This window comes from Dermacentor albipictus, chromosome 8, assembly GCF_038994185.2.
Source record: "Dermacentor albipictus isolate Rhodes 1998 colony chromosome 8, USDA_Dalb.pri_finalv2, whole genome shotgun sequence".
In the NCBI taxonomy this organism is placed as follows: Eukaryota; Metazoa; Arthropoda; class Arachnida; order Ixodida; family Ixodidae; genus Dermacentor; species Dermacentor albipictus.
Window position 1 is genome coordinate 118,519,508 of NC_091828.1, and position 20,493 is coordinate 118,540,000.

At 48.9% G+C, this 20,493-nt stretch overlaps 2 protein-coding genes across 2 annotated transcripts in view; one reads left to right on the forward strand and one right to left on the reverse strand.

Moving 5' to 3' along the window:
* Window positions 1–590: 590 nt before the first annotated feature.
* LOC135910325 (endothelin-converting enzyme 2-like) lies at window positions 591–20,334 on the reverse strand. Its single transcript, XM_065442365.2, has 7 exons — window positions 19,881–20,334; window positions 18,649–18,839; window positions 17,628–17,841; window positions 15,166–15,396; window positions 10,445–10,641; window positions 7,502–7,869; window positions 591–2,656 (listed from the first exon to the last, which is right to left on the reverse strand). The coding sequence occupies exons 1-7, from the start codon at window positions 20,056–20,058 to the stop codon at window positions 859–861; spliced, it is 3,177 nt and encodes a 1,058-aa protein (XP_065298437.2). The 5' UTR covers window positions 20,059–20,334; the 3' UTR covers window positions 591–858.
* The window catches only part of LOC135910324 (uncharacterized), a 312,252-nt gene continuing 302,253 nt past the window's right edge, over window positions 10,495–20,493 (forward strand). Inside the window, exon 1 of the transcript XR_011508107.1 lies at window positions 10,495–10,623. The gene's annotated coding sequence lies outside the window, so the exon portion shown is untranslated. The remainder of the gene's footprint in view (window positions 10,624–20,493) is intronic.

Below are 20,493 nucleotides of genomic sequence, written 5' to 3' on the forward strand. Positions count from 1 at the left end.
CGACGAAAAACGCTGGTCGAAATCTGAAATGATTTGCGTTCAGAAAACAAAAAATAAAACCTAGAAAGCGTAGACTTATAAAATACATATAACGTTTGAATAGGAACTTTCGTATGAGCACTTATGCCGACTGCTTTTTTTAGAACAGCTACGTCAGTTTATTGTGAAATAGCGGCGTAGAACACGGTTGCAGAGAAATGCAAGCTTTTTTGTGTGGAAAATCTCAGCAGCAACGAGTTCTAGACAACACTGTTTCTGGTCCTCGTGCTCACGAAAAAAAAACAGGTTATTTCTTGGCTCCAGATTATTCCTGCGGAAACGCTTAAGCATTGTGGTTTTTCCTAGAGTTCTCGCGCGAGCGCATTTTAAGTGAGCAACCGGAAAAACAGTGCAGACATTGTCATGATTGTTTGTGCAAACATAAAAATTAAAGGCACATGCAATAGTATCTCTCTCTATTGTGCAGGTACTGTGAAGCTCACATATGGTTGCTGAGGCAATTTCAGGGAATCGGTTCACCGCGATAACGATTAAAGTGAAAATCCCTGCAGATCAGTGATTCATAGAATAGGATAAATCAGCGACCAAACTGAAGTGCAATGAGGGATCGTATTCAAACTTTACAGCCTTGTATTTTCTGCCAGAACATGTAAACGAGCACAGGGAAGCAGCTTCAGTCTCAAATATTAAACTGCATGCGAACATGCTCATATAATTTGCCCAAACGTCACCCCGGCAAACTTCCCATAAACTGAAATGACCGTAATGGGCAGTGTGAGGCATAGCTGTAAATGACTGATATACATGGTGACATGGCGGTGTTCACAGAATACGTATAGCGAAGTCTTGAAGGCGTTCTTATACAAAAAGGCACCCGAGATCTGCACCACGCCAGACACAGCCGAAGGCGTCCACAAATTTCGAAGACTTCATCGCCAAGTCGCACATCTCTTGCTCTCCGCGTGCCCCACAAAAGTTGCTGCAATAGCTCACGTAAAACGTTTGCACGGGCGACAGATTCTCCAGAAATTTTAGCCTCAGAGGCGAACCGTCCACCTCCGCGACCTTCTCCGCCGTCGCCAAGGCTAATTCAAGGGCGAAGAGGTCTTTGATTTCTCGCCTCTCCTTTGCCGACGCCGCCGTCTTAATCTTGCACGTCCTTTTCTCCTCCCACCAAGCGATCTTGTCTCCCGTGGCGTAGTCCAGCAGCCTTCCCCGCTCGTCCACAGATTTCACCAGTTGCCGGAGAAACTGGAAGCCCAAACCAGCGAACGCCATGACCGAGTTGCCGTACCTGAGGTACTTCGGCGGGAACACGGACGGAAGGTCGAGTAGAATGATGTTTAACGAGTAGATGTATAGAATATCCTCCGCGTAGCCCCTCAACTTAGCCGTCATCAGGGTCCCGTGGTAGCGATTGGGCAACGCAGTCCTGAGAGCCGCTCGCGTCTCACGCCAATACGCGTAGAAGTCCTGGGCACGCACTGATGGGAAGCCTACGTATAGGGCATCTAAGTCGTGGAGATTGAGGAAAGGCTGGGGCGGCCACAACTCTCGAGATAAGACGTGAGAAATCTTTGCCTCTGCGTCGGCCTTCGTCGTGTTCGAGACGCCCCGAGATGCGCGCACTGCTTCGATGAGACCGCGAGCGGTTGCGTTCACTATCTTGGTCACCTTAAGACGCTCATGGTTCGGTAGGTGGTTCAGGAACAGTGCCTGCTCTAGCGCTATGCCGAAGGACTCGTGAACCGCAACGAAACAGAGGACGTGCGCCAACAAACCATACTCTGACGCGCCGCCGCTGGTTAGACCACCTTGAGTGCTGAAGGATTCAAATTCGGAGTTGGCTACCCAGGAGTAGGAGTACGCAAACATCCACCCTAGGGCATTCAGCAACCTTGGTGCTGGAAGGTTTCCCATCAGCCTAGTGAGGGTTTTGAACTGCCGGGTGTTATGTATAAGTACCGCCGTGTCGATCGTAACGTTCAGTCCTGCGGGCGCCAAGTACTTCCTAAGCAGATCGACCCAGTTCTCCAGCGTGAAATTCGTCGTCAACCGCATCATTTGCAGGGGGACGAGCGTGTCGTACGAGTCTTCTCTGCTTTCCGTGGACAAGAACACTTCGCGAATATCCGTTTCATCGCGTTTCAGTTCCTCTATCTCGACGGCGTGATTAAATGACGCACCTCGAGTAATGGTACCACTGCCGTTCTTGAAGCGCACGATGAACTGCGCTGTTCTTTCAACCGCACTCGCGTACTCCGCATCGTTTAGCGTGCTCACTTGTTCCATTCGAATCAAAGGCACGTGCCCGGGCTCGTCCATTACCACCACGGGACCGCTAAGTGTTTGCGTTTTCAGGTGCCATAGCCGCACGTCAACCCAAATTGACGCCCTCCAGTTGATGCTCAAGTCCAGGAGAACGTCGAGCACATCGACAAGCCCAACAGATCGCGACGCGTGTACCGGCCACGGGATATTTCTATCTTTCATGAACATCGCGAAGGACATGGCTTGCTGATAGCGTTCTTTCTGCAGGCATAGTGAGAGAGCCGAAAATGCCTTCAGTGTAGTGTCCGAAGTGTTCTTTGCGGTAAGCAGCTGCTGAAGATTGCCAAGGATGCTGTTCACTTCATTGGCGTAGAGCCGGGCCAACCTGCGAAATAAAAATCGAAGGTATTCCCCAATTTCCACAGATTCTTGAATGCATGTGCCATCGCAACCTCCCACTATAGATTCAGTGCAATCTATACAATCAGTGGTCGCACTTCTGTTTAAATTTAGTTTCTTTTCAAGTTTCATGAACTGTTTCTTCTGGATTAGCATATTTTCTCTGCCATAAGCTTGCCAAAATTTACAATAGCCAATGACTTTCCTGCTATGACTATTACTTATTCTACTTTGTCACCTCTGACTCTGCGTTGAATTCGAAAATTTAGTGTGTCGTTTCGATAACGCTGCACTATATACTCTTCAAAATGTATGTTCGAATATCTTGTACTTTACAGTGGCTTTTATTTATGTTCAATATTTCGTTTTGTCTTTACTTTACCCCTACTTCTTAGGCCTTTTAGGCCTGTAGCAGTTAACGAAAATATGAGATAACAACCGTCTATCGCACTACTGACCGCACAGAATACGTCACCCGCGGTTTGTTCTACAAAAAGCTGTGGTTTCAGCATGTAGAAATCAAGACGGGTCCGCCAGCAGCACATATTGTTCCTATGATAACAGTTCGGAATTTCGCATGCTTTAGCTTTTACACTTTACTTCTAACTCGATGTAATTATGCACCAGAATGCCGAATGAGCCCGCCTTTTCTTTTTGCTTCGTTTCTTTTTGTCGGAGCGGCCGGCACAACGGACTCAAATACAGATTTATAGCTGAGCGAGTGTACAGGCCAGCGGGTCAGCGGGCGAGCAAAGACGGCAGCGGAGCGCAGCACGAGAGGAAGGGTTTTAGCTCAGCGATCCCTCACTCGCTCGAGCGGAGTGTTTTGCGGATGCACCTGTAGAATAAGGTCGGATTTACTGTGAAAAGATCCGTATGATCGCTTCAAGCTCTCGATCGTGGTCATCCACTTCAAATCGTCGCCAAATGGCCTCGTTCCCAAAACCTCTCGCGGGATGAGGACGCCCCCTTCAGTGACCAAACACCTCCGAGGCTTTTCCGCCTGCAGGCTCAAGACGACGCCGACGACATATTGCTATTCGTGCAGGTGGCCGCCATGTTTGTTTCTAGAGGGCACCTCACCAGGTCTGGAGATCTTGAACAGACAAGCGCGGAGCATACAGTGAGCCCAACGATCGTATTTGTAAAGAAGTACATCGCTACGCGCCGCAGAAAAGGCTGAAATTTCAATCCGAACGCCGTTTTTCCTCTTCTTCGCGGCCACTGTGCTCTTGGACGGACGGCAACGTACTCGCGTCCCTGCGCCTACGTACTCGGCCTCGCAGTGTGACGTCGTTCGTGGTGACACGTGACTTCAGGAATTAGTCAAGGCACCGTCTGTTATTTGTGTGATCTGTTGCTTGAATTGACGAATTGAAGTTTAAGGAAATCATAAAACATGCAAACGGAATATCTACGTGTGTTTGTGTTTTACTTCGCACCGAAGCAAGAGAGATGTACTTCCGCTTCGTCTGCTTGTTCCCAGGGTCGTGCAGTCATGTGGCAGGTACTGAAGCTATGCCATTTTCTGCCGTGTTGCAGCGCGTGATCATGCTCTGCGATCCGCTTGTTCATCCTCAGCATTCGTGTAGCACATAATTATACCGCTCGTCATGTGTCCTTGTGTGCTGCGCGAACGAGACAGCTCTCACGTGACGCTGTCAGCGGAAGTGCGTAGCACCGAAAAGAGAAAGCGTGGAGAAAAAAATTGGAGGACGCTTAAGCTTCGCCTTCAAGGGTGGAACGTGATAGCGTTATCCCACCCCGTCCACACTTCAGTGGGTTCGTATGTGTAATAGATGTATGTAAAATGGTTTGTATGTTTATTAGAACACCCTAATTTCTTAGAGATTGTCCGGATGACTCTAAGAAAGTAAGGTCATCTATTAAACATACGAACCCTTTTGTTAAGTGTGAAGAAGGGGTGGTATACCACATACCACTGAAGTGTGGAAAAGAGTGTATGGGCCAAACTGGCCGATGTATTAATGTACGCCTGCGGGAACATAAGCTTTCATTGAAAAATGGATATGGTTCAATTTTGCCGCTTCATTGCAAGGCCTGCGGGAACGAGAATGAACATGTCAAGCAAGGCTTCATGATACGACAATCATGTTTAAATGTAAATATTCTGTTGCGCGTGAATTGTTGGAGGCCAACCAGATTAAGAAAAGAGGGGATAACTGTGTCAGTACCCCGTCTTTGAATATATACACGAATCAGAGCATGTTTTCTAGATAAGCTTTAGATCTAGATTGAGCGTGATTCCCTTCATATATCTTCAGCGTTCTCGCACTTGCGCATTCAGATATTCAGTGTCCCTGTTTTTTCGTTCCCCTCTCCTCATGGCTATATAATCAGCTACGTGTGACTTCAATAAGCAGCTGCAAGTAGCGCCTTGTGCTGTCTGTATTCCTTCTTGTGTACCATCACTATTGGCGCTTCACCTATTGGAAGTCCATTCACCATAAATCACTTGCAATAGTGACAAGCAAAAGATCTAATTATAAGTGGATCGCGGAATCAGAAGTGACGCGAATCTTAGAGAAAAAAAAGTATTTCGCTTTACTACAGAGAAAGCTGAAGCCAAGATGTATAATGTTGCATGCCCTCCGATCAATACATATACTACCGTGTTTAAAATGCTCGACAGATAGCACCAAGAACTTATCGCGTTTCTTCTCCCGATTGCTCAAAGTAAACGAATGCATCCCTGCGGAGTTTGAAAGCTGTTTCACGCGCTTCGCATTGTCGGCGAATACGGCCGCAGTGCCAGCATGGGTTTGTGCTGCGTGGCACCTGCTACGCCGCGGCAGATAACGAAGGGCTTGGAAGTCTCCGTAGCGGTCCTGCTTCCCGCGAAAGCACGGTGTGACGTGCGTTTGCGCGTCACAGAGAGAGAGAGAGAGAGAGAGCGTTCCTCGTTCTATGGTGGAAGTACGGCGGTCGCTACGTCCAAAGACGGTCGCAGTCAGTCCGAACGCGCGAAACAAAGCTCTCGCACCACTGGCGTCACTGCCCTGGCGTCGCTAGTCGGAGGCCATCACGTGGTACAATCGCAGCAGGTGAAACGTGGCTCAAGGCGCCCATCCCACCTCGTCCTTTTTCTTGGACAAAAGCCACGGCGGAAGCAATTCAGTTAGAAAATTGGAATGTTGTAAGGAAGCGTTGCCATTTATTATTTCGAATCTTAAAACCACCTGAATGCTAGCTATAGGGGCTCGTTGGTACGGCATATCTCATTTTGTTGTAGCGCAAGCTCAACGATAATATTTTATTTAATAAGCACAAGTAATTTCCCCTATGTTGTCCTTGGTGTCAGTGTTTGTTGGCTCCTTATGAAATGACGACAGAAAGGCACCTGTGTGTCTTCGCTTGGCACACAGCGCTGTGTGCGTCAAATGTGTCTTTCTGTTGTCCTTGTCGTTCAGCTTGAGCTACCACAAAATAAGATATGAAGGCCACAGGTAATGACAGAGAGGAAAAAACCAGGGGCAATAAGCGTAGCAATAATTAAGAAAAAGATTATGACAATCGACGAAAAACAACTTGCCGCAAGTCTGTGCCGAGCCCACATTTTCCACATTGTGTGCCATGCTCTACCACTGAGCTACCGCGGCCTCCCTTCTTCCGGGCTTTCTTGAGCATTTGCGTATGTATAGTAGGTGTGAGCGTTATAGGGTTAGCCAGTGCTGCCCATGGCCATCACAGCAGATGTGAATATTTTTTTTTACCCCTGGTCTTACGGCTGTGGTCGGGACACGTCATCTTTGTTGACTTCATGAACAGTTTGTGGTGCATGTGGTGCCACCAAAATGCCTTTTCATTACTCTCCACAGCACGAGCATGCCAGCTAAAATGAAACGGCAAAGCTTACTGCGAGTGGTGTGTCCGAGTATAATAAAAATGTATCGAAGTAACTCTGCATAAGCTCTGCGGCTGTGGCAGTATCATCCTTCTCGCCATCACGTCGTTTTTCTTTTTTAATTTAGCTCACGACTGCGCACAGGGTAAATTTACGCACAAGCCACATAGGACATTTGCACTGATTCTCTTAGAGAAATCGCTGCACGTTGAAGTGCGCAAACGCCAAAAACAAAAATATTATTTTTAGATCCCGTTTTAGATACCGTGAAAGATCGTAGACGAAACCTCAGGTTGAAATTTTTCCGTAATATCTACCAGTCTAAAACTGGTATCAATAAGGAGAAGTACATTCAAGAGCCGTCCTATATATCCCAAAGAAGGAACCACAGTCTGAAAGTAAAGGAATTTTTCCTTTAAAGGTGACGTCTTCCGCTATTCATCTTTTGTTAGATGTATGAGAGAGTGGAATGATCTTCCGCCTATGATTGTATCCAATGTGTCGAATGATGCTTTTTACCGCGCTTTGTGTAATTAGTTTCCTTACTGGCCTCAAATGTGATGCTTATTTTTACGTATCCCCCTGTTGTAATGCCTGCAAAGGCGAAGCAGGTATCAAATAAATAAAAAAAAATGGCTGTGGCTTAGCTAAGGTTAAGCCCAGGATGCGAAGCATACTAGCCTTTATTTTAGTTGTTGAACCACTGTTTAAGCCTGGTGAACTGCTGTTGCTTGGCTATATCTGGTTCGGCTAGACGAAGAAACAACTCATGCAGGCTAACGCACGAGCTGAGACCCGGCTATGTAGCTACGCGGCCCCAAGCGAGCGCACGAGTTGAGCCTCCGTTTTGCAGCTGTTAAGACGTCGTATGGTAGCTACGCGGCCGCACGCGGCGCAGCAAGGAAGAGCGTGGTTGTGCGGCTAGTATGCTTCGCATAAAAAATAGACTCGACTTTCGCAACTCGCCTCCAGGCCGGGTCGATCTCGTCGAGGCTGCCGATTCCCTCGTCGGTCTCCCTCCAGCCGTCCTCGGTTCGCGCCTCTGCGCCGTCGTCCAAGCGCGCGCCGGTGCCGCACACGTACGCGTGGAGGCCCAGGCAGGGATCGGCCGACGCGTTGAGGGTGCGCAGGATCTGCCGGGCGTGGCGGACGCAGTCGTCGCTGCCGCACGCGCCGCGGTCGCCGGCGAACGGCGGCCTCATCAGGTGGCGTGCGATGAGCATCGTCAGCGGGGCCAACACCAGCACGAAGATGCACACCACGCAGGCCAGCCAGGACTTGGAGACGGTGCGCTTGCCGACGCCCGCCGAGGTCTGCTCCTGCCGGACGTTTCGCTGAAAGGAGGGGGAAGCAGCAAGGGTGAGGGTCTCGCGAGGTCGTTCGGTTTCGAGCCGTTCAAAAACTTGTGAGCCGGGTTCTATGAACAAAAACGAAACTATAGAATGGGAGGCTGCGGGTCTAGTTTTTCTCGTTCCATCCGCGAAGCATAGCAGCGTCGGACTATGATTCGAAAGTATTCGAAAGCAAGAACAGCTGAGTGCGGTGAGTCCTTATGGCAACCTTACATTTCCTGCTACAGTTTTGCTGAAAGAAGGGGAAGCAGCAGTGGTGAGGGTTTCGTGCGATCGTTCGGTTGCGAGCCGTTCGGAAACGTGTATGCCCTGTTCTATGAAAAAAAAAGGAACTATAGAATGGGAAGCTGCGGTCCTTGTTATCTCGTCCGATCCGCGAAGCACGCGAAGCAAGGCCTCATCGGACTCGGTCAGTATTTGGGGGGAAGAACACCTGGGTGAAGTGAGTCATTATATGGCACCCCTCGATTTCTCGCCACCCCGCGGCTCATAGCGGCTATGGCCTTGCGCTGCTGAGATCGAGGTAGGTCACGTGCTTGATACCAGTGGCAGCCGCCGCATTTCGATGGCAGCAAGATGCAAAAAAAAACGCTCGCTTATTTATAACGGATGTTTTAGCGAACACTTTCAAATTTAAAAAAGGATTCTGTAGCAGATAGCAGAATTGCAGTCCATAAGTTGGTCTACTGGAAGAGACAAAACATTACTTGCGCAAAAACTCGAAATGTATAATCAACTAATTAACAAAAATAACTCATTAAGTTTTTAGATAAATACCTTTTGGCACTTACTGCAGTTTACAAGTTTTGGCCCAGGAGTTCAAAAGATGGATTTACTTGCAACGAAATCTCGGGATGACATCAGTTCCGAGATACCAATTCCCGAAGTCTGCAGTGAAATGCATTGGCATGCCAGATTTGTGATTCAACGCATAAAGCGACGTTTTCTTAAAACAATGTAAGTGGAACGGACGACAGTGCATTTTTACCGCAGAAGTGACGGCGCATACCTCGTAGATGGCGCCTTCCACACATTTCTTTTCAGGTGGATACGCCTCGCAGTCACGCCCTCTAGAATTTGTCATTTGCAATATGCGCCATGGGGTAATTAATTAAAAAACTAATTAGTGAATGCTTGGTAATAAGTCGATTATGTATTTTATATTTATGTGTTCAAGTAATGCCGGATTAGACCAGCATATGGACTAGAATTGTGCTACCTGCCACTGGCCCTTTTTAGAATTTTTCGGAAGTGTTCGCCGGAACACGCTGTATAGAGGTGCGTCTTATATCGCAGCACATGGTTGACAATGATTTGGAGGGGTTAATTACGAAGTGCTTGGATTTATAGCGTAAACCTCCATAATGTAATTTTTCTTTTTGGCAAGTTGGGGAAGATTCATGCTACGGAAAGTAAGGAGTACAAAAGATGGACCCAAGAAGAAGGATAAACACGACATTGTTTGCGTCCACTCAATTATTATTCTTAGATCTCGGTTTTGTGCATACGCCCTGGCGCGAAAATATGCGCCGCACTTCACAGAAAGACATAAATGACCCTCAAACGAGTAGAATTCTGAACGTTGGCAAACATACTCGAGGAAAACATGTCGCGCGCAAAATCTTTTTGTCAGGGATCTACGCGAATTCGCGTCATACTCGAGTTGCATTCAATTGCGAAATAGAACTGGGGTGACTGCTCACCTGAACGGTTCGTCAAGCTCCACACCGCATGCTAATAAGGAAGGAAACATTTTTCAGGAGGCCGAAGCAGCTGTTACTATGCACGTTTAACCCGACATCCAGCTGAATCGCTGAAGTTGCCAAATGGTTCTCGCCTTCAAATGACTGAGATTTCATATCTGAACTATTGGACGAATTGTAACGATGCTTGAAACGATGCTTCGCTAAGGACAGAGAAGGACGAGAGGTCGTCGGCACCGATTAACGCAAACTTTGAACTGAATGCTATCTGCGTCCGAGGCGTCAGATACAGTCGCGCAGTTTGACCCTACACTCTAAGAAAAGTTCACACCCTTTGGAGTGCCCCTTCTGCCAAACAACAATAATCGCACCTTCCTTGATGCGTTTCCTTTCTTGAAAAGCACCGCGCCCGGTACTTTCCTTTCGGGAATGCTATGATGCTGGTAATGCGCATGCCGTTCGTTACTGGAAAGTACCGGGCTCACAGCGTTAAAGAAAGGAAACGCATCAAGGCACATGACGATTATCGTTGTGTGGCAGAAGGGGCACTCCAAAGGGTGTAAACTTTACTTAGAGTGTAGCAATTCGTCTCTCCGCTGAGTGGTCACGTGTGCAAAAGGCACGCTGTCGCATTCCTTTATATATGCGCAATAATATTGACCGCCTGTGGCATCATTAACGTCCACCCATTGAAAGGTACACGACGGTTTCCTTTTATTTTACATATCCCCGCCCACATCGGATCGATCGCCTATGCCGTCGGGAATGGCACCTGCGCGCAGCAAGTGCAACGTCATAGCGACTGGTCTGTCTAGGCCGATCAAGGAATATACGATGCGCGCGGGCACACTCACACCCCGCAGGCTGTCCCGTGATCCACGCCTTCCAGGAAGCGACTTCGAGCGGCGCCGATACCTCTGCAACGAACTGCGTCGACTGCGTGGTCGCTCGAGAGAACCCAGGCGACCGCGACTCATCTGGCCGTTGTAGAAGGCGGACGAACCGGCCCTTCGAGGGCCCACGACGAAGTCCGGTAAGTCGAGGTCTGGGTCTGTCGCGAGCAAACCAATGCACGCCGGGGGTGGGAGCACTTTGTAAAACGCCGTTCGAGGACGTTGCGAAACGCTTGGCGTATGGGAAACGGACTTTTTGCATGCACATAATCGACTTGGACGCGTGATACCTACTAGCTAGCGGTTTCAGGTAAAACCGCGTTCTTCAGCGGTGACGGAGTTGGAAACACACCAAGGGATTTTTCTTTTTCGTGTCAGCGAGTGTCATACGCTCGTGTTTTGTAACACAGTGCCGTCAGAGAAAGGCAATCATTCGAGCAGCAAGAAAGCTTCCCCAGTAAGCAATAGCCTGTCGCCATAAACAGGCGCCTTTCGTTGCGGTCGGTCAGTGGTCGCACAGTTTCACATGAGATAGATGTTTGATAAAGTGTTTGATTTGATAAAGTTCTGCCGTAGGGACAAGCCGCCATGCTGATGACAAACGCTTGGTGGTAACTTCCAAGCATCCTGTATCGTATTCTCAACGCGGATTTATCTCTGGCGCTGCTGTATACTATACAGCGGGTATGATGCATGCTGAATTTCCTGTGTTCCATTTCGCCCCAGCTTCAATGATACCTCACCTGCGTACGCACTGTTAGGCTAGTCATCTTAAATTTCAACGCCACCAACGACTGCCCTCTAACCCTTCCTGTTGTTGGCTCCCGCTTTACCGGTTCGTTTTGAGCTCACTTTGCTGGCACTTTGCAAATGACTTCAATCACAGGGTACAATACACTCTCATCTCCACTTCGTTTGTTGCATCACGCACATAGGCCCTCTAGCTATTTAACAGGCAAGTGATACTTAAATTAATTTGGCAGCTAACCCCCTTTTGAACGGGATGAGTGTGGGGTGGGTGGGGGATATCTGTTTCATGCGGAGTTCGCAAGCACGACATGTCTAATTTAGCCTCGCAGGCTCCCGATGCATTGCGTTTTTAGGCATGCCGCAGTATTGAGAAATCGGCACGTACGATTAGAACTATAGGAAAATCGTTATTCTGCGGAGTATTAAGTTTGAAACACGGTTTATGGCGGAAGGAAAATAACCATCACCTGCTGTTGCCACCCCTGTCATGTCACATATCGAAGTTCAAAGGGAATGCTCTCTACGTCCCGCGGGACGATCCTTTGCTTTATGTCCCTGCTTGAAACTAGCTCATCCTGAGCGATTACAAAAAAAAATGCGTGCGCGGATATTCTCGCAAAATTTAAGACTATTCGAGTTCATTTACCTCGGTCTGGTGTCTGCCGTCGTAAACATCTTGCTGGCGATACCACGTGACGTAAACAGAGCCCTTAGTCTTCAGATCGTATTTGCTAATTGTTTGGGGACCTTGGATGTTTTAGGGGTTTGCTTATACTGGTCCACGTAGGATGAATTATGAGGCCAACTGTGCACTTAAAACCGACGGCATTCACAACAGCACGTAGAAGGCCCAACTGCCGCCACTTTTCTGTCCCATAACACGCACTCATGCTCTTCTAACCTACTCAACTTGGTGTGCTACGGCAACAAAGCATTTCATGCCTTCATATGGCAGAGAATAGACAGACGTCAAGCTAAAGCGCCTATAGGTAAAGGCAAACCTCAATGAAAGACAGCATCTGATTATGAAACGAAACACATAAATCAGCTTGATATAAACCAAACGCCGTTTATTATCCGTTATTTATTGCGTTGTCTTGTTTCTTCGTTTCTTCCGGCTGCAGAGAAAAAGTTATTTTTTTAACCGATATGCACTATTTCAATTCACGTATGACTTTGCTAACGATTGCTACGCGCACCTCTCCCTTCACACTTTCAAAAAGAATACTTTATTCTAGACAGAAATATTCCAAGCCCGCGTATTGTTATTTTTATTGTGATAGCAATTAAATGGACACAAGCGGTGCATTTTCGCCATCGTCCCCGTCGGTGTCGCCATGCTGTTCCGCATGAAGTCCGAGAGCAATAACACCGTCACCGCGCACCGCATGCTCTAGGTGCGAATGAAAGCATGCGACAGGAGCGGACGATCGCGGCTTTTCGATCTCGACCATCTCGCGTGCACAAGGGAGGAATGCGGGGAGGAAGGACGCAGTCTTCCGTCGCGCGACAGGTCCAGGGGTGAGCGGAAGGCGGTGAAGTATTCCGACAGCGACTGCGTATTGCGCAACTACGCCCGAGGGGGCGCCGACGATCGCGGCTTTTCGAACTCGACCATCTCGCGTGCACAAGGGAGGAATGCGGGGAGGAAGGACGCAGTCTTCCGTCGCGCGACAGGTCCAGGGGTGAGCGGAAGGCGGTGAAGTATTCCGGCAGCGACTGCGTATTGCGCAACTACGCCCGAGGGGGCGCCGACGATCGCGGCTTTTCGATCTCGACCATCTCGCGTGCACAAGGGAGGAATGCGGGGAGGAAGGACGCAGTCTTCCGTCGCGCGACAGGTCCAGGGGTGAGCGGAAGGCGGTGAAGTATTCCGGCAGCGACTGCGTATTGCGCAACTACGCCCGAGGGGGCGCCGACGATCGCGGCTTTTCGATCTCGACCATCTCGCGTGCACAAGGGAGGAATACGGGGAGGAAGCACGCAGTCTTCCGTCGCGCGACAGGTCCAGGGGTGAGGGGAAGGCGGCGATGTTCTCCGGCAGCAACTGCGTATTGCGCAACTACGCCCGAGGGGGCGCCGACGATCGCGGCTTTTCGATCTCGACCATCTCGCGTGGGCAAGGGAGGAATGCGGGGAGGAGGCACGCAGTCTTCCGTCCCGCGACAGATCCAGGGGTGAGGGGAAGGCGGTGAAGTACTCCGGCAGCAACTGCGTATTGCGCAACTACGCCCGAGGGGGCGCCGACGATCGCGGCTTTTCGATCTCGACCATCTCGCGTGGGCAAGGGAGGAATGCGGGGAGGAGGCACGCAGTCTTCCGTCGCGCGACAGGTCCAGGGGTGAGGGGAAGGCGGTGAAGTACTCCGGCAGCAACTGCGTATTGTGCAACTACGCCCGAGAGGGCGCCGACGACCCGGCTCAATCTCGCGCGTGCAAGGAATGAAATCGGGGAGGAAAGGCGCCGTCTTCCGTTACTTCGCACGGTGCCGATGGGAGGGGATGGTGGGGGCGCCGCGTTGTACGGCGGTAGCAACTGCGCGGCCGCATACGCTCAACTTTGAAAGCAATCTGCGTTCACGTCGATAAGTTTGCGTTGAAGTGATAAACAGCACGAATGTCACTTCACTCGCTGCTGCGGCGGCGCTTCCTCGCGCCATCGTTTTGACAGCGAGCGTCCGCGCTCATAGCGTGCGATGTGTCCATGTTTTTCTGTGCGCACTGACACTATGATTCTTAATTTAAGTAGTAAGCGAATGTTTGCAAGTTCGTACTGCCTATAAAACAACTATCTTACGCCTTTCTGGCGAAATTGCGACTTCTTTATTTGCATGCCAAGAAACTTTGCACGTTGCGCCATCGGTTATCTGTCGAACTTCACAGCCCAACTCATGGGGCAGGATTTTCCGAAAATGCAATATTCCAGTACGCCGGCCACTTTTGCGGCAACATTCAGTTGTGAAAGGGGAGAAGGCACTCCCTTTTGAAAATGTGCACATAACTTCTCTGCTTTCGAATTATTTTTTTATAATGCTCCCTATGCAGTGACATTGGTGCCCTGGCATGGAGCCAAGAACGCCTTTCTCACACAGTGCCGGAAAAGCTGCCACCCGTGCACGTCGATTCATCCGGCGCTAGTAGTCACATATGGAACACTGCAGCCCTGCAGCCCCGCTCTTACGACACCCTCGACACAATTTCGTCTCGGTTTGCACTATATCGTTATATGCAAAGCAGTAGCAAGCATCCGCAATGGTTGAGGGCTAGTGAGTGAGAGGACAAAAGCAAAGAAAGCTGTTCAAAACATACAAAACCCGTCTCATACGTCGAGCTTATGCCTGTTACTTCCTCGTGTTTAGAAAGTGCAATAGCTAACTGAACAAGGTTTCAATTTTATATGAAGACTGGGTCAATTTGGGGGGGGGGGGTCCGCAATACATGCCAGCTACTGCAGCAATTATTCTCTAATACACGCAAAATTTATCATGCTTGCAGAAGGCAAAACGAAAGGTATTTTGGTATCCGTATGGGTTCATATCAGCGACAATTTTGAACGCCTTGACAGTAGTGCATCTTGATACCCAATAAACTCGTATTATCATGTCTGTTTTAGCCTAATATGCTAAAACAAACAAAAGACGTCTTCCCAAGTTAGCACAACGTGAGCGACAGTCCCTTCTGACGTTGTCGAATAAAACAAATTCTTATTGTGCCTCAAGTAGAGATACCAATAATTTCCTGTGTATTATAGGGCGAGTAAAATTTGTACATTTGTGATCACTCCCACATAAATGTCATTCGAAATATGCACGGCCCTCTTTGTACGGTTCTGCGCCGTTCGAAAGTGTCTGACTTGCCTGTTCTATTTTTATGAGCCGAGAATATGCACTTTTCGCGATTCCTGTTGGTGAACAGCAAAACGTTATAGCCCACATGTTTGGTCCGGTGGCAAGCTGGTCCCTGGTGCTGCAGTTCCCTCGGTTCCAGCGGGAGCGGAGGGCCTGCGCACCTTCAGGACGGGCGGGTAGACCACCGCTCGCTTCTGCGAGTCCGTGGACACCTTGCGTCGACCCGACAGTGCCGAGCGTATACTGGATACCGACGCTTTGCGCTCAGCCTCCGTGGCCCCCGTCGTCAGCACTGGTTTCGCAGGATCCGTCGGTGCTGCAGCAACATTTAAAAGAAAAAAGCTGTACACAGAATCGGCATACCTGCGCAGCGCAAAAAACGACAGGACGATAGGGCGCAATAAAGGCGCTGACTTGAACTAAGCTTTCAACTTAACTTCAACTAAACTACAAAAAACCATCGACAACGATTATCAATGTAAGCGGACAGCCAAACGCTTCTGCAAAGCAAATTGCTTTAAGCTGAATCCACATGGGGCTATTTGTGGCCGGTATGAAGCGCGGTGGAAGGGCGCGGACGTCTTCCAGGCGCGGGTGCCCACGGAAATCGTCTAGACGGGTGTTTCTGTCTGTAGTAGAAATCAAAATTGATGTCACCTAAGCACTTCTTATGAATTGTGAATGTGAAATCAGTACTGCCCAATAGAACGCCACTGAGTAGTCCTTCAAGTTCCGAGCTCTTCGCGGAAGAGCGAACGAGTTTAGGAGCTCGACCAGCGCCTCCTAGATTGCATAAGGCAGGTGTACTTCGATCTCTGTCGACATGCTACCCTGCCCTACTGCCATACAATATAATGGGGATGCTCCCGAGGAAGCCGCGATGATATCGACGTCATCGTTTTCGTCACGCCTCGCATGGCAATGGTAATCTTCGGTTCAACTAGCATGACAGCATAAAGCAGAGCGCGAAGGGACCTTAGGGCCACTGCGTCTTGAGAGCCGTCTGCGACGTGTAGAGAGTCTGCAGGGCGCATGCGCAACGATCGACCGTGGCTCAATCTCCCGCGTCATATATGGAGGGAAGCTGGAAGGCAGCGCGGTAGGCAGACGGCGAGGCTTAGACTCCGACAACTAGTGCGTACACTCTAAACATTGTTACACCCTTAAGGGTGCTTTAAGGGTGTTTCTTGTCGCGCGGTAGCACCTTTACCGTCGGAGCGCTAAAAAATTTATAGAGGAGCACAGCGGATCTTTGACGAGATGTGCGATGAAAAAAGCCGCAGTTGAAAACTATGCAATCATTCTGACAGCCTTGGGCGCACAGAAATATCCGACAAGAGAATTTCACGGGGAGAGATATTTATTTGCGCTCAAGGCTGTCAGAACGATTACATAGTTTTGAACTACGTCTTTTGTTATCGCACGTCTCGTTAGAACTCCGCTGTCGTCCTCTATAAATGTTTGTAAGGCCCTAACGATAAGGGTGTTACAGAGCGACAAGAAAACAGCCTTAAGGGTGTAAAAAGGTTTTGCGTGTAGTTCGTACGGGCGCGCGCGCTCCAGACGGCTCATACCTCTGAGAGCGCTGTGTGCTCGCCGCTTTTGCGTTGAAGCGATAGACAGCACGAAGATCACTTCGCTCGCTGCTGCTGCCGCACTTATTCAAACCAGTGTTTTGACAGCGAGTGTCCGCGCTCATCGAGTGTGATGTATTCACGTTGGCTTGTGCACGTTCACACCGTGCACGCTTGTTAATTCAGTTAGTAAACGAATGTTCCCAAGTTTATACGGCCGATAAAATAACCATCCTTACTTCGTGTAGCTGTCCACTAATTTGCTGCCGCAATCGACGCATCGCCTTTCGAGCGATACTGCAACTACTTTTTTCAACCACCGCACTTCAGTTTCAGGTGATTTCAGCTTATTTTCTGAAAGGCTCCCATTTCAGAGGGTGTTACATAAGGGGTGGGATTATATTTCGAATAACAAAAAACAAACAGCGGAGGGTGTTTAACAGTAAAAATGATCGGTTACGCGTTCTTGGAACGTAGACCATGTAGCGATGAAGACGATGTCATAAGCCAGGCCGTTCCAGTCTGTACCTGGCTCTAAAAAAAAGTAAGCAGATAACGTAGTGCACGATGGCGGACAGGTAAATTGAAATGGATGGTTGTGCGATAGCATATGCGTGCTGCGGCTGTAACATGCGGTGTTTGATTGAGAGAAGAATGAAAAAAAAACTTGTGAAAAAGGGTGAAACTAGCAATGCGGCGACGATAGGAGAGGAACGGTAGTGCGGATTGCGCTTTCAAAGATGAAATACTGACGTCGTGTGGATATGAGGAATGAATTAATCGGGCGGCACGATTTTGAAACGGCTTCCGATGCTGTGATTAGATACGCTTGATACGGGCTCCCGATGGCAGCTGCACATTCTAATCTCAATCTGAACCTTGTTCCTCCAACGCGAGTGGCCTATGATGCTGCGAGGCACCAGAAAGCCAAAATAATTCGCGCATTGCTCTTTTTACGAGCGTAAACGCTCACGGGCGGTAGGTGCATCTTGACTCGCCGACGTCACTCTAGGTTCGGGAGTACGAAGCGCGCTCCGAGGAGAGATGAGGCTGATGGAGGGTAGCATGTCGATGGACACGCTCCGTCCCTTGGAGGCCGTGGGCCCTCGCTCCACCATGGGGCTCGCTGGAAGCTGGCTCTCGTCCAGGGGCATGTTGCGACCCCTGAGCACTGTCAGCTCGGCCAGCTGCGATGTCATAATCAACGTAATATACAGTCACTCGTGGCAATAACTTAAGCGTGGCTATTGCGGCCAAGAACAGCTGCTAAGGCGTAATGCCGGCTAAATAAGCGTAAGTAAATAAGTAAATTAAAAATAAGCGTAAAGAGACGGGAATAACGAAACACAAATGCAAGCGAATGAAAGGTGCAATACGACGGGGGGGCAGGGAGGGGAAAAGAAAACAGAAGATTTGTAAGACACAGGGGAGCAGCCCCCCACCCCCCAAACATTGAAATCTGCACTACTACCTATCTCATCTTCTACTACAATATGTGATATTATTATTAGTAGTACCAGAAACAAGATTACAATATTTATCGCCATGAAAATGGAAAGGAACAATTTGTCGGGTTCGTTACTGGCACACTTCATGCAATAAATTCCAATGCGAGTCAAATATACGAGTGTATAGACAGGTATGGACCGGCAACTCATTGCCTAGAATATGCGCACAAATGCACAAGACGTTTAGAGAAGGAACGTCCTATATATGACACGTTAAAAACATATTGTGGAACAATATGTTTTTAACCGAGGCATGGAATCGAAGGTGACAGCCAGTTCAGCAACGTGTTTGCTCATGGGGCAATCATTACATTTATGGTCAGTTAACAGAAAATTCGTACAGCCTGAGCCTTTTCTGCTGTTATACCATTTTACGCGATTGAGTTAAAATGGTATGACAACATGCAAAATTTCACATGCGAATCACACAGAGCACCATATACAATGGTTACGCTTTCAGCAATACAATGGAATGTTTGGACGTACAAGTCGTTCAGCCTCAGAAATACCGTACGGTGACTCTGGGGTGCGCCCAGAATTTGACCCCGATAAGTAGTAAGGGCTGCTGAGTGTCTTGGCTTGCGTGTTGCTCGACGATGAAGCAACGCCGGGTGAAATGCTTGAGACGGTCGCCTGCTGATCAGATTTGCTTGTAGCAAGCGCAGCAGCGGGAAAGCCTGCGGTTCCAATGATCAGTAGATTTGTGTTAGTGAGCAACCAGCAGGCAGCCTACTTTTTTAGCGAACCTTGATTATTCAGGCAGTCTTCGTTTTAAAAGGAATGACATCTGTAAGGCTACCTTATTCACGCACTCGGGTGTAATGGTGAAGCTGAAATGCGGCATTCAGTCTCTCCGGCTATTAAAAAAACAGATTTCAAGAGGCAATCACGTATTCTAACACTCTGGGTTTGCCACGCATATCTGAACGCCATCTTGGAAGCTCTCGGAACAAGACAACTACGTTGTCTTGATCCAAGTGTGCGACGCTTTTTCGCTAGGTCTGGGGAGTTGGTACTTGAGAGCATGACTGTTATTTCAGCACCTTCTACTGCTTTTACGGAGTGATACACGTAATTTCGCTTTGAGCTAATGTCTTCCATCCCAAGCCCCTATTTCTGTTTCCTTTATTTTTTTCAGGATAGGTAATGCTGTTTTTTCCTTATTCGAAACTTTATTTACACTCAAATGCCGATTGCAAGCTTCCAGCGGCCTCTGCGGTCCTCTACTAGTCATCCACACATTCATATCTCTTATACCCCAGTTTCCCGGCTTTCAACCCTTCAACCAGTTGGCATGAACCCAAAGATTGGCACTCGGTCGATGTCAACTATAACCTCAATCTATAGAACCTCGACTACACAAAGTCCGTGAGACAAGTTGAAGTATTACTTAGGGTTATCTTCAACTATGGAACACCACAAACAAACAACAAACGTCAGAGCCTACAAAGCGTAAGGGCCCAAGATCCAAATAATACTCCGCTCCATCGATTTGCCGCTTGAGGTGAGAAGTTCTACTAGAATTAGGTGCATGTCAGTAAGGTTGTCATTGTTGTAGCAATCGCGACAAAGGTATGCCGCTAACGACTAAGTTATGCTGTCATAGCTTTACCAATAATTCTCTTGATGAACCGGTTGTGTGAAAAAGCTTACAAGCCGTACGGAAAATCCTCTCTATATGCTAATTTACTGGGGTGGCCCCATAACACATCACTTACCCGGCTTTTTCGCGTCAGCAGGAGCATGCCCACGATCGGTTTTGTCCTTGCTGCTGCCTTCGCGTTCCGAAGCCGGTCGACCACGTTGGTCGCTCGAGGAGGATCTCGCTGGAATGCTTCCACGATCGTTCTTAGGCTGGGAAACATATTTAGGCGCACCCCTGGTGTCTTCGGCCATTTCTTAGCTGATCCGGCTCCTAAACGCCTTAGAGGCCGACGTCAGTCAGCGGTCACTGCGTGTAACCTGACTGGAGCCGACGGTGGCAGGGGATTCCCTGCGGCCCTACAAAATACGGCCGCTCGCCCGACTCGAGTAGCTCTGAGACTCACAGGGTGTCGAGAAATTTTCCTTGTCCTTGATGATGACGGGTTCCTGCTTTCATATCGCCAGGACTTTTGTCGTATTCCTAGAAGGCGGAGTCCCTTTCTGCGAGCACCCCTAGCAGAGCTCAAAAACGGCGCTTCTTCTTCTTCGTCTCGCTCGTGCTTAGGCGCGGGTGCCCGCGTGAAAGCAGGAGCGTGGCGGACGCAAGAGCGTAACTTTCAGAAATAAACGTCAGCGGCGCCATCATTTCCTGCGTGATTTAACACTTACATATTTTTCTTCCCCAAA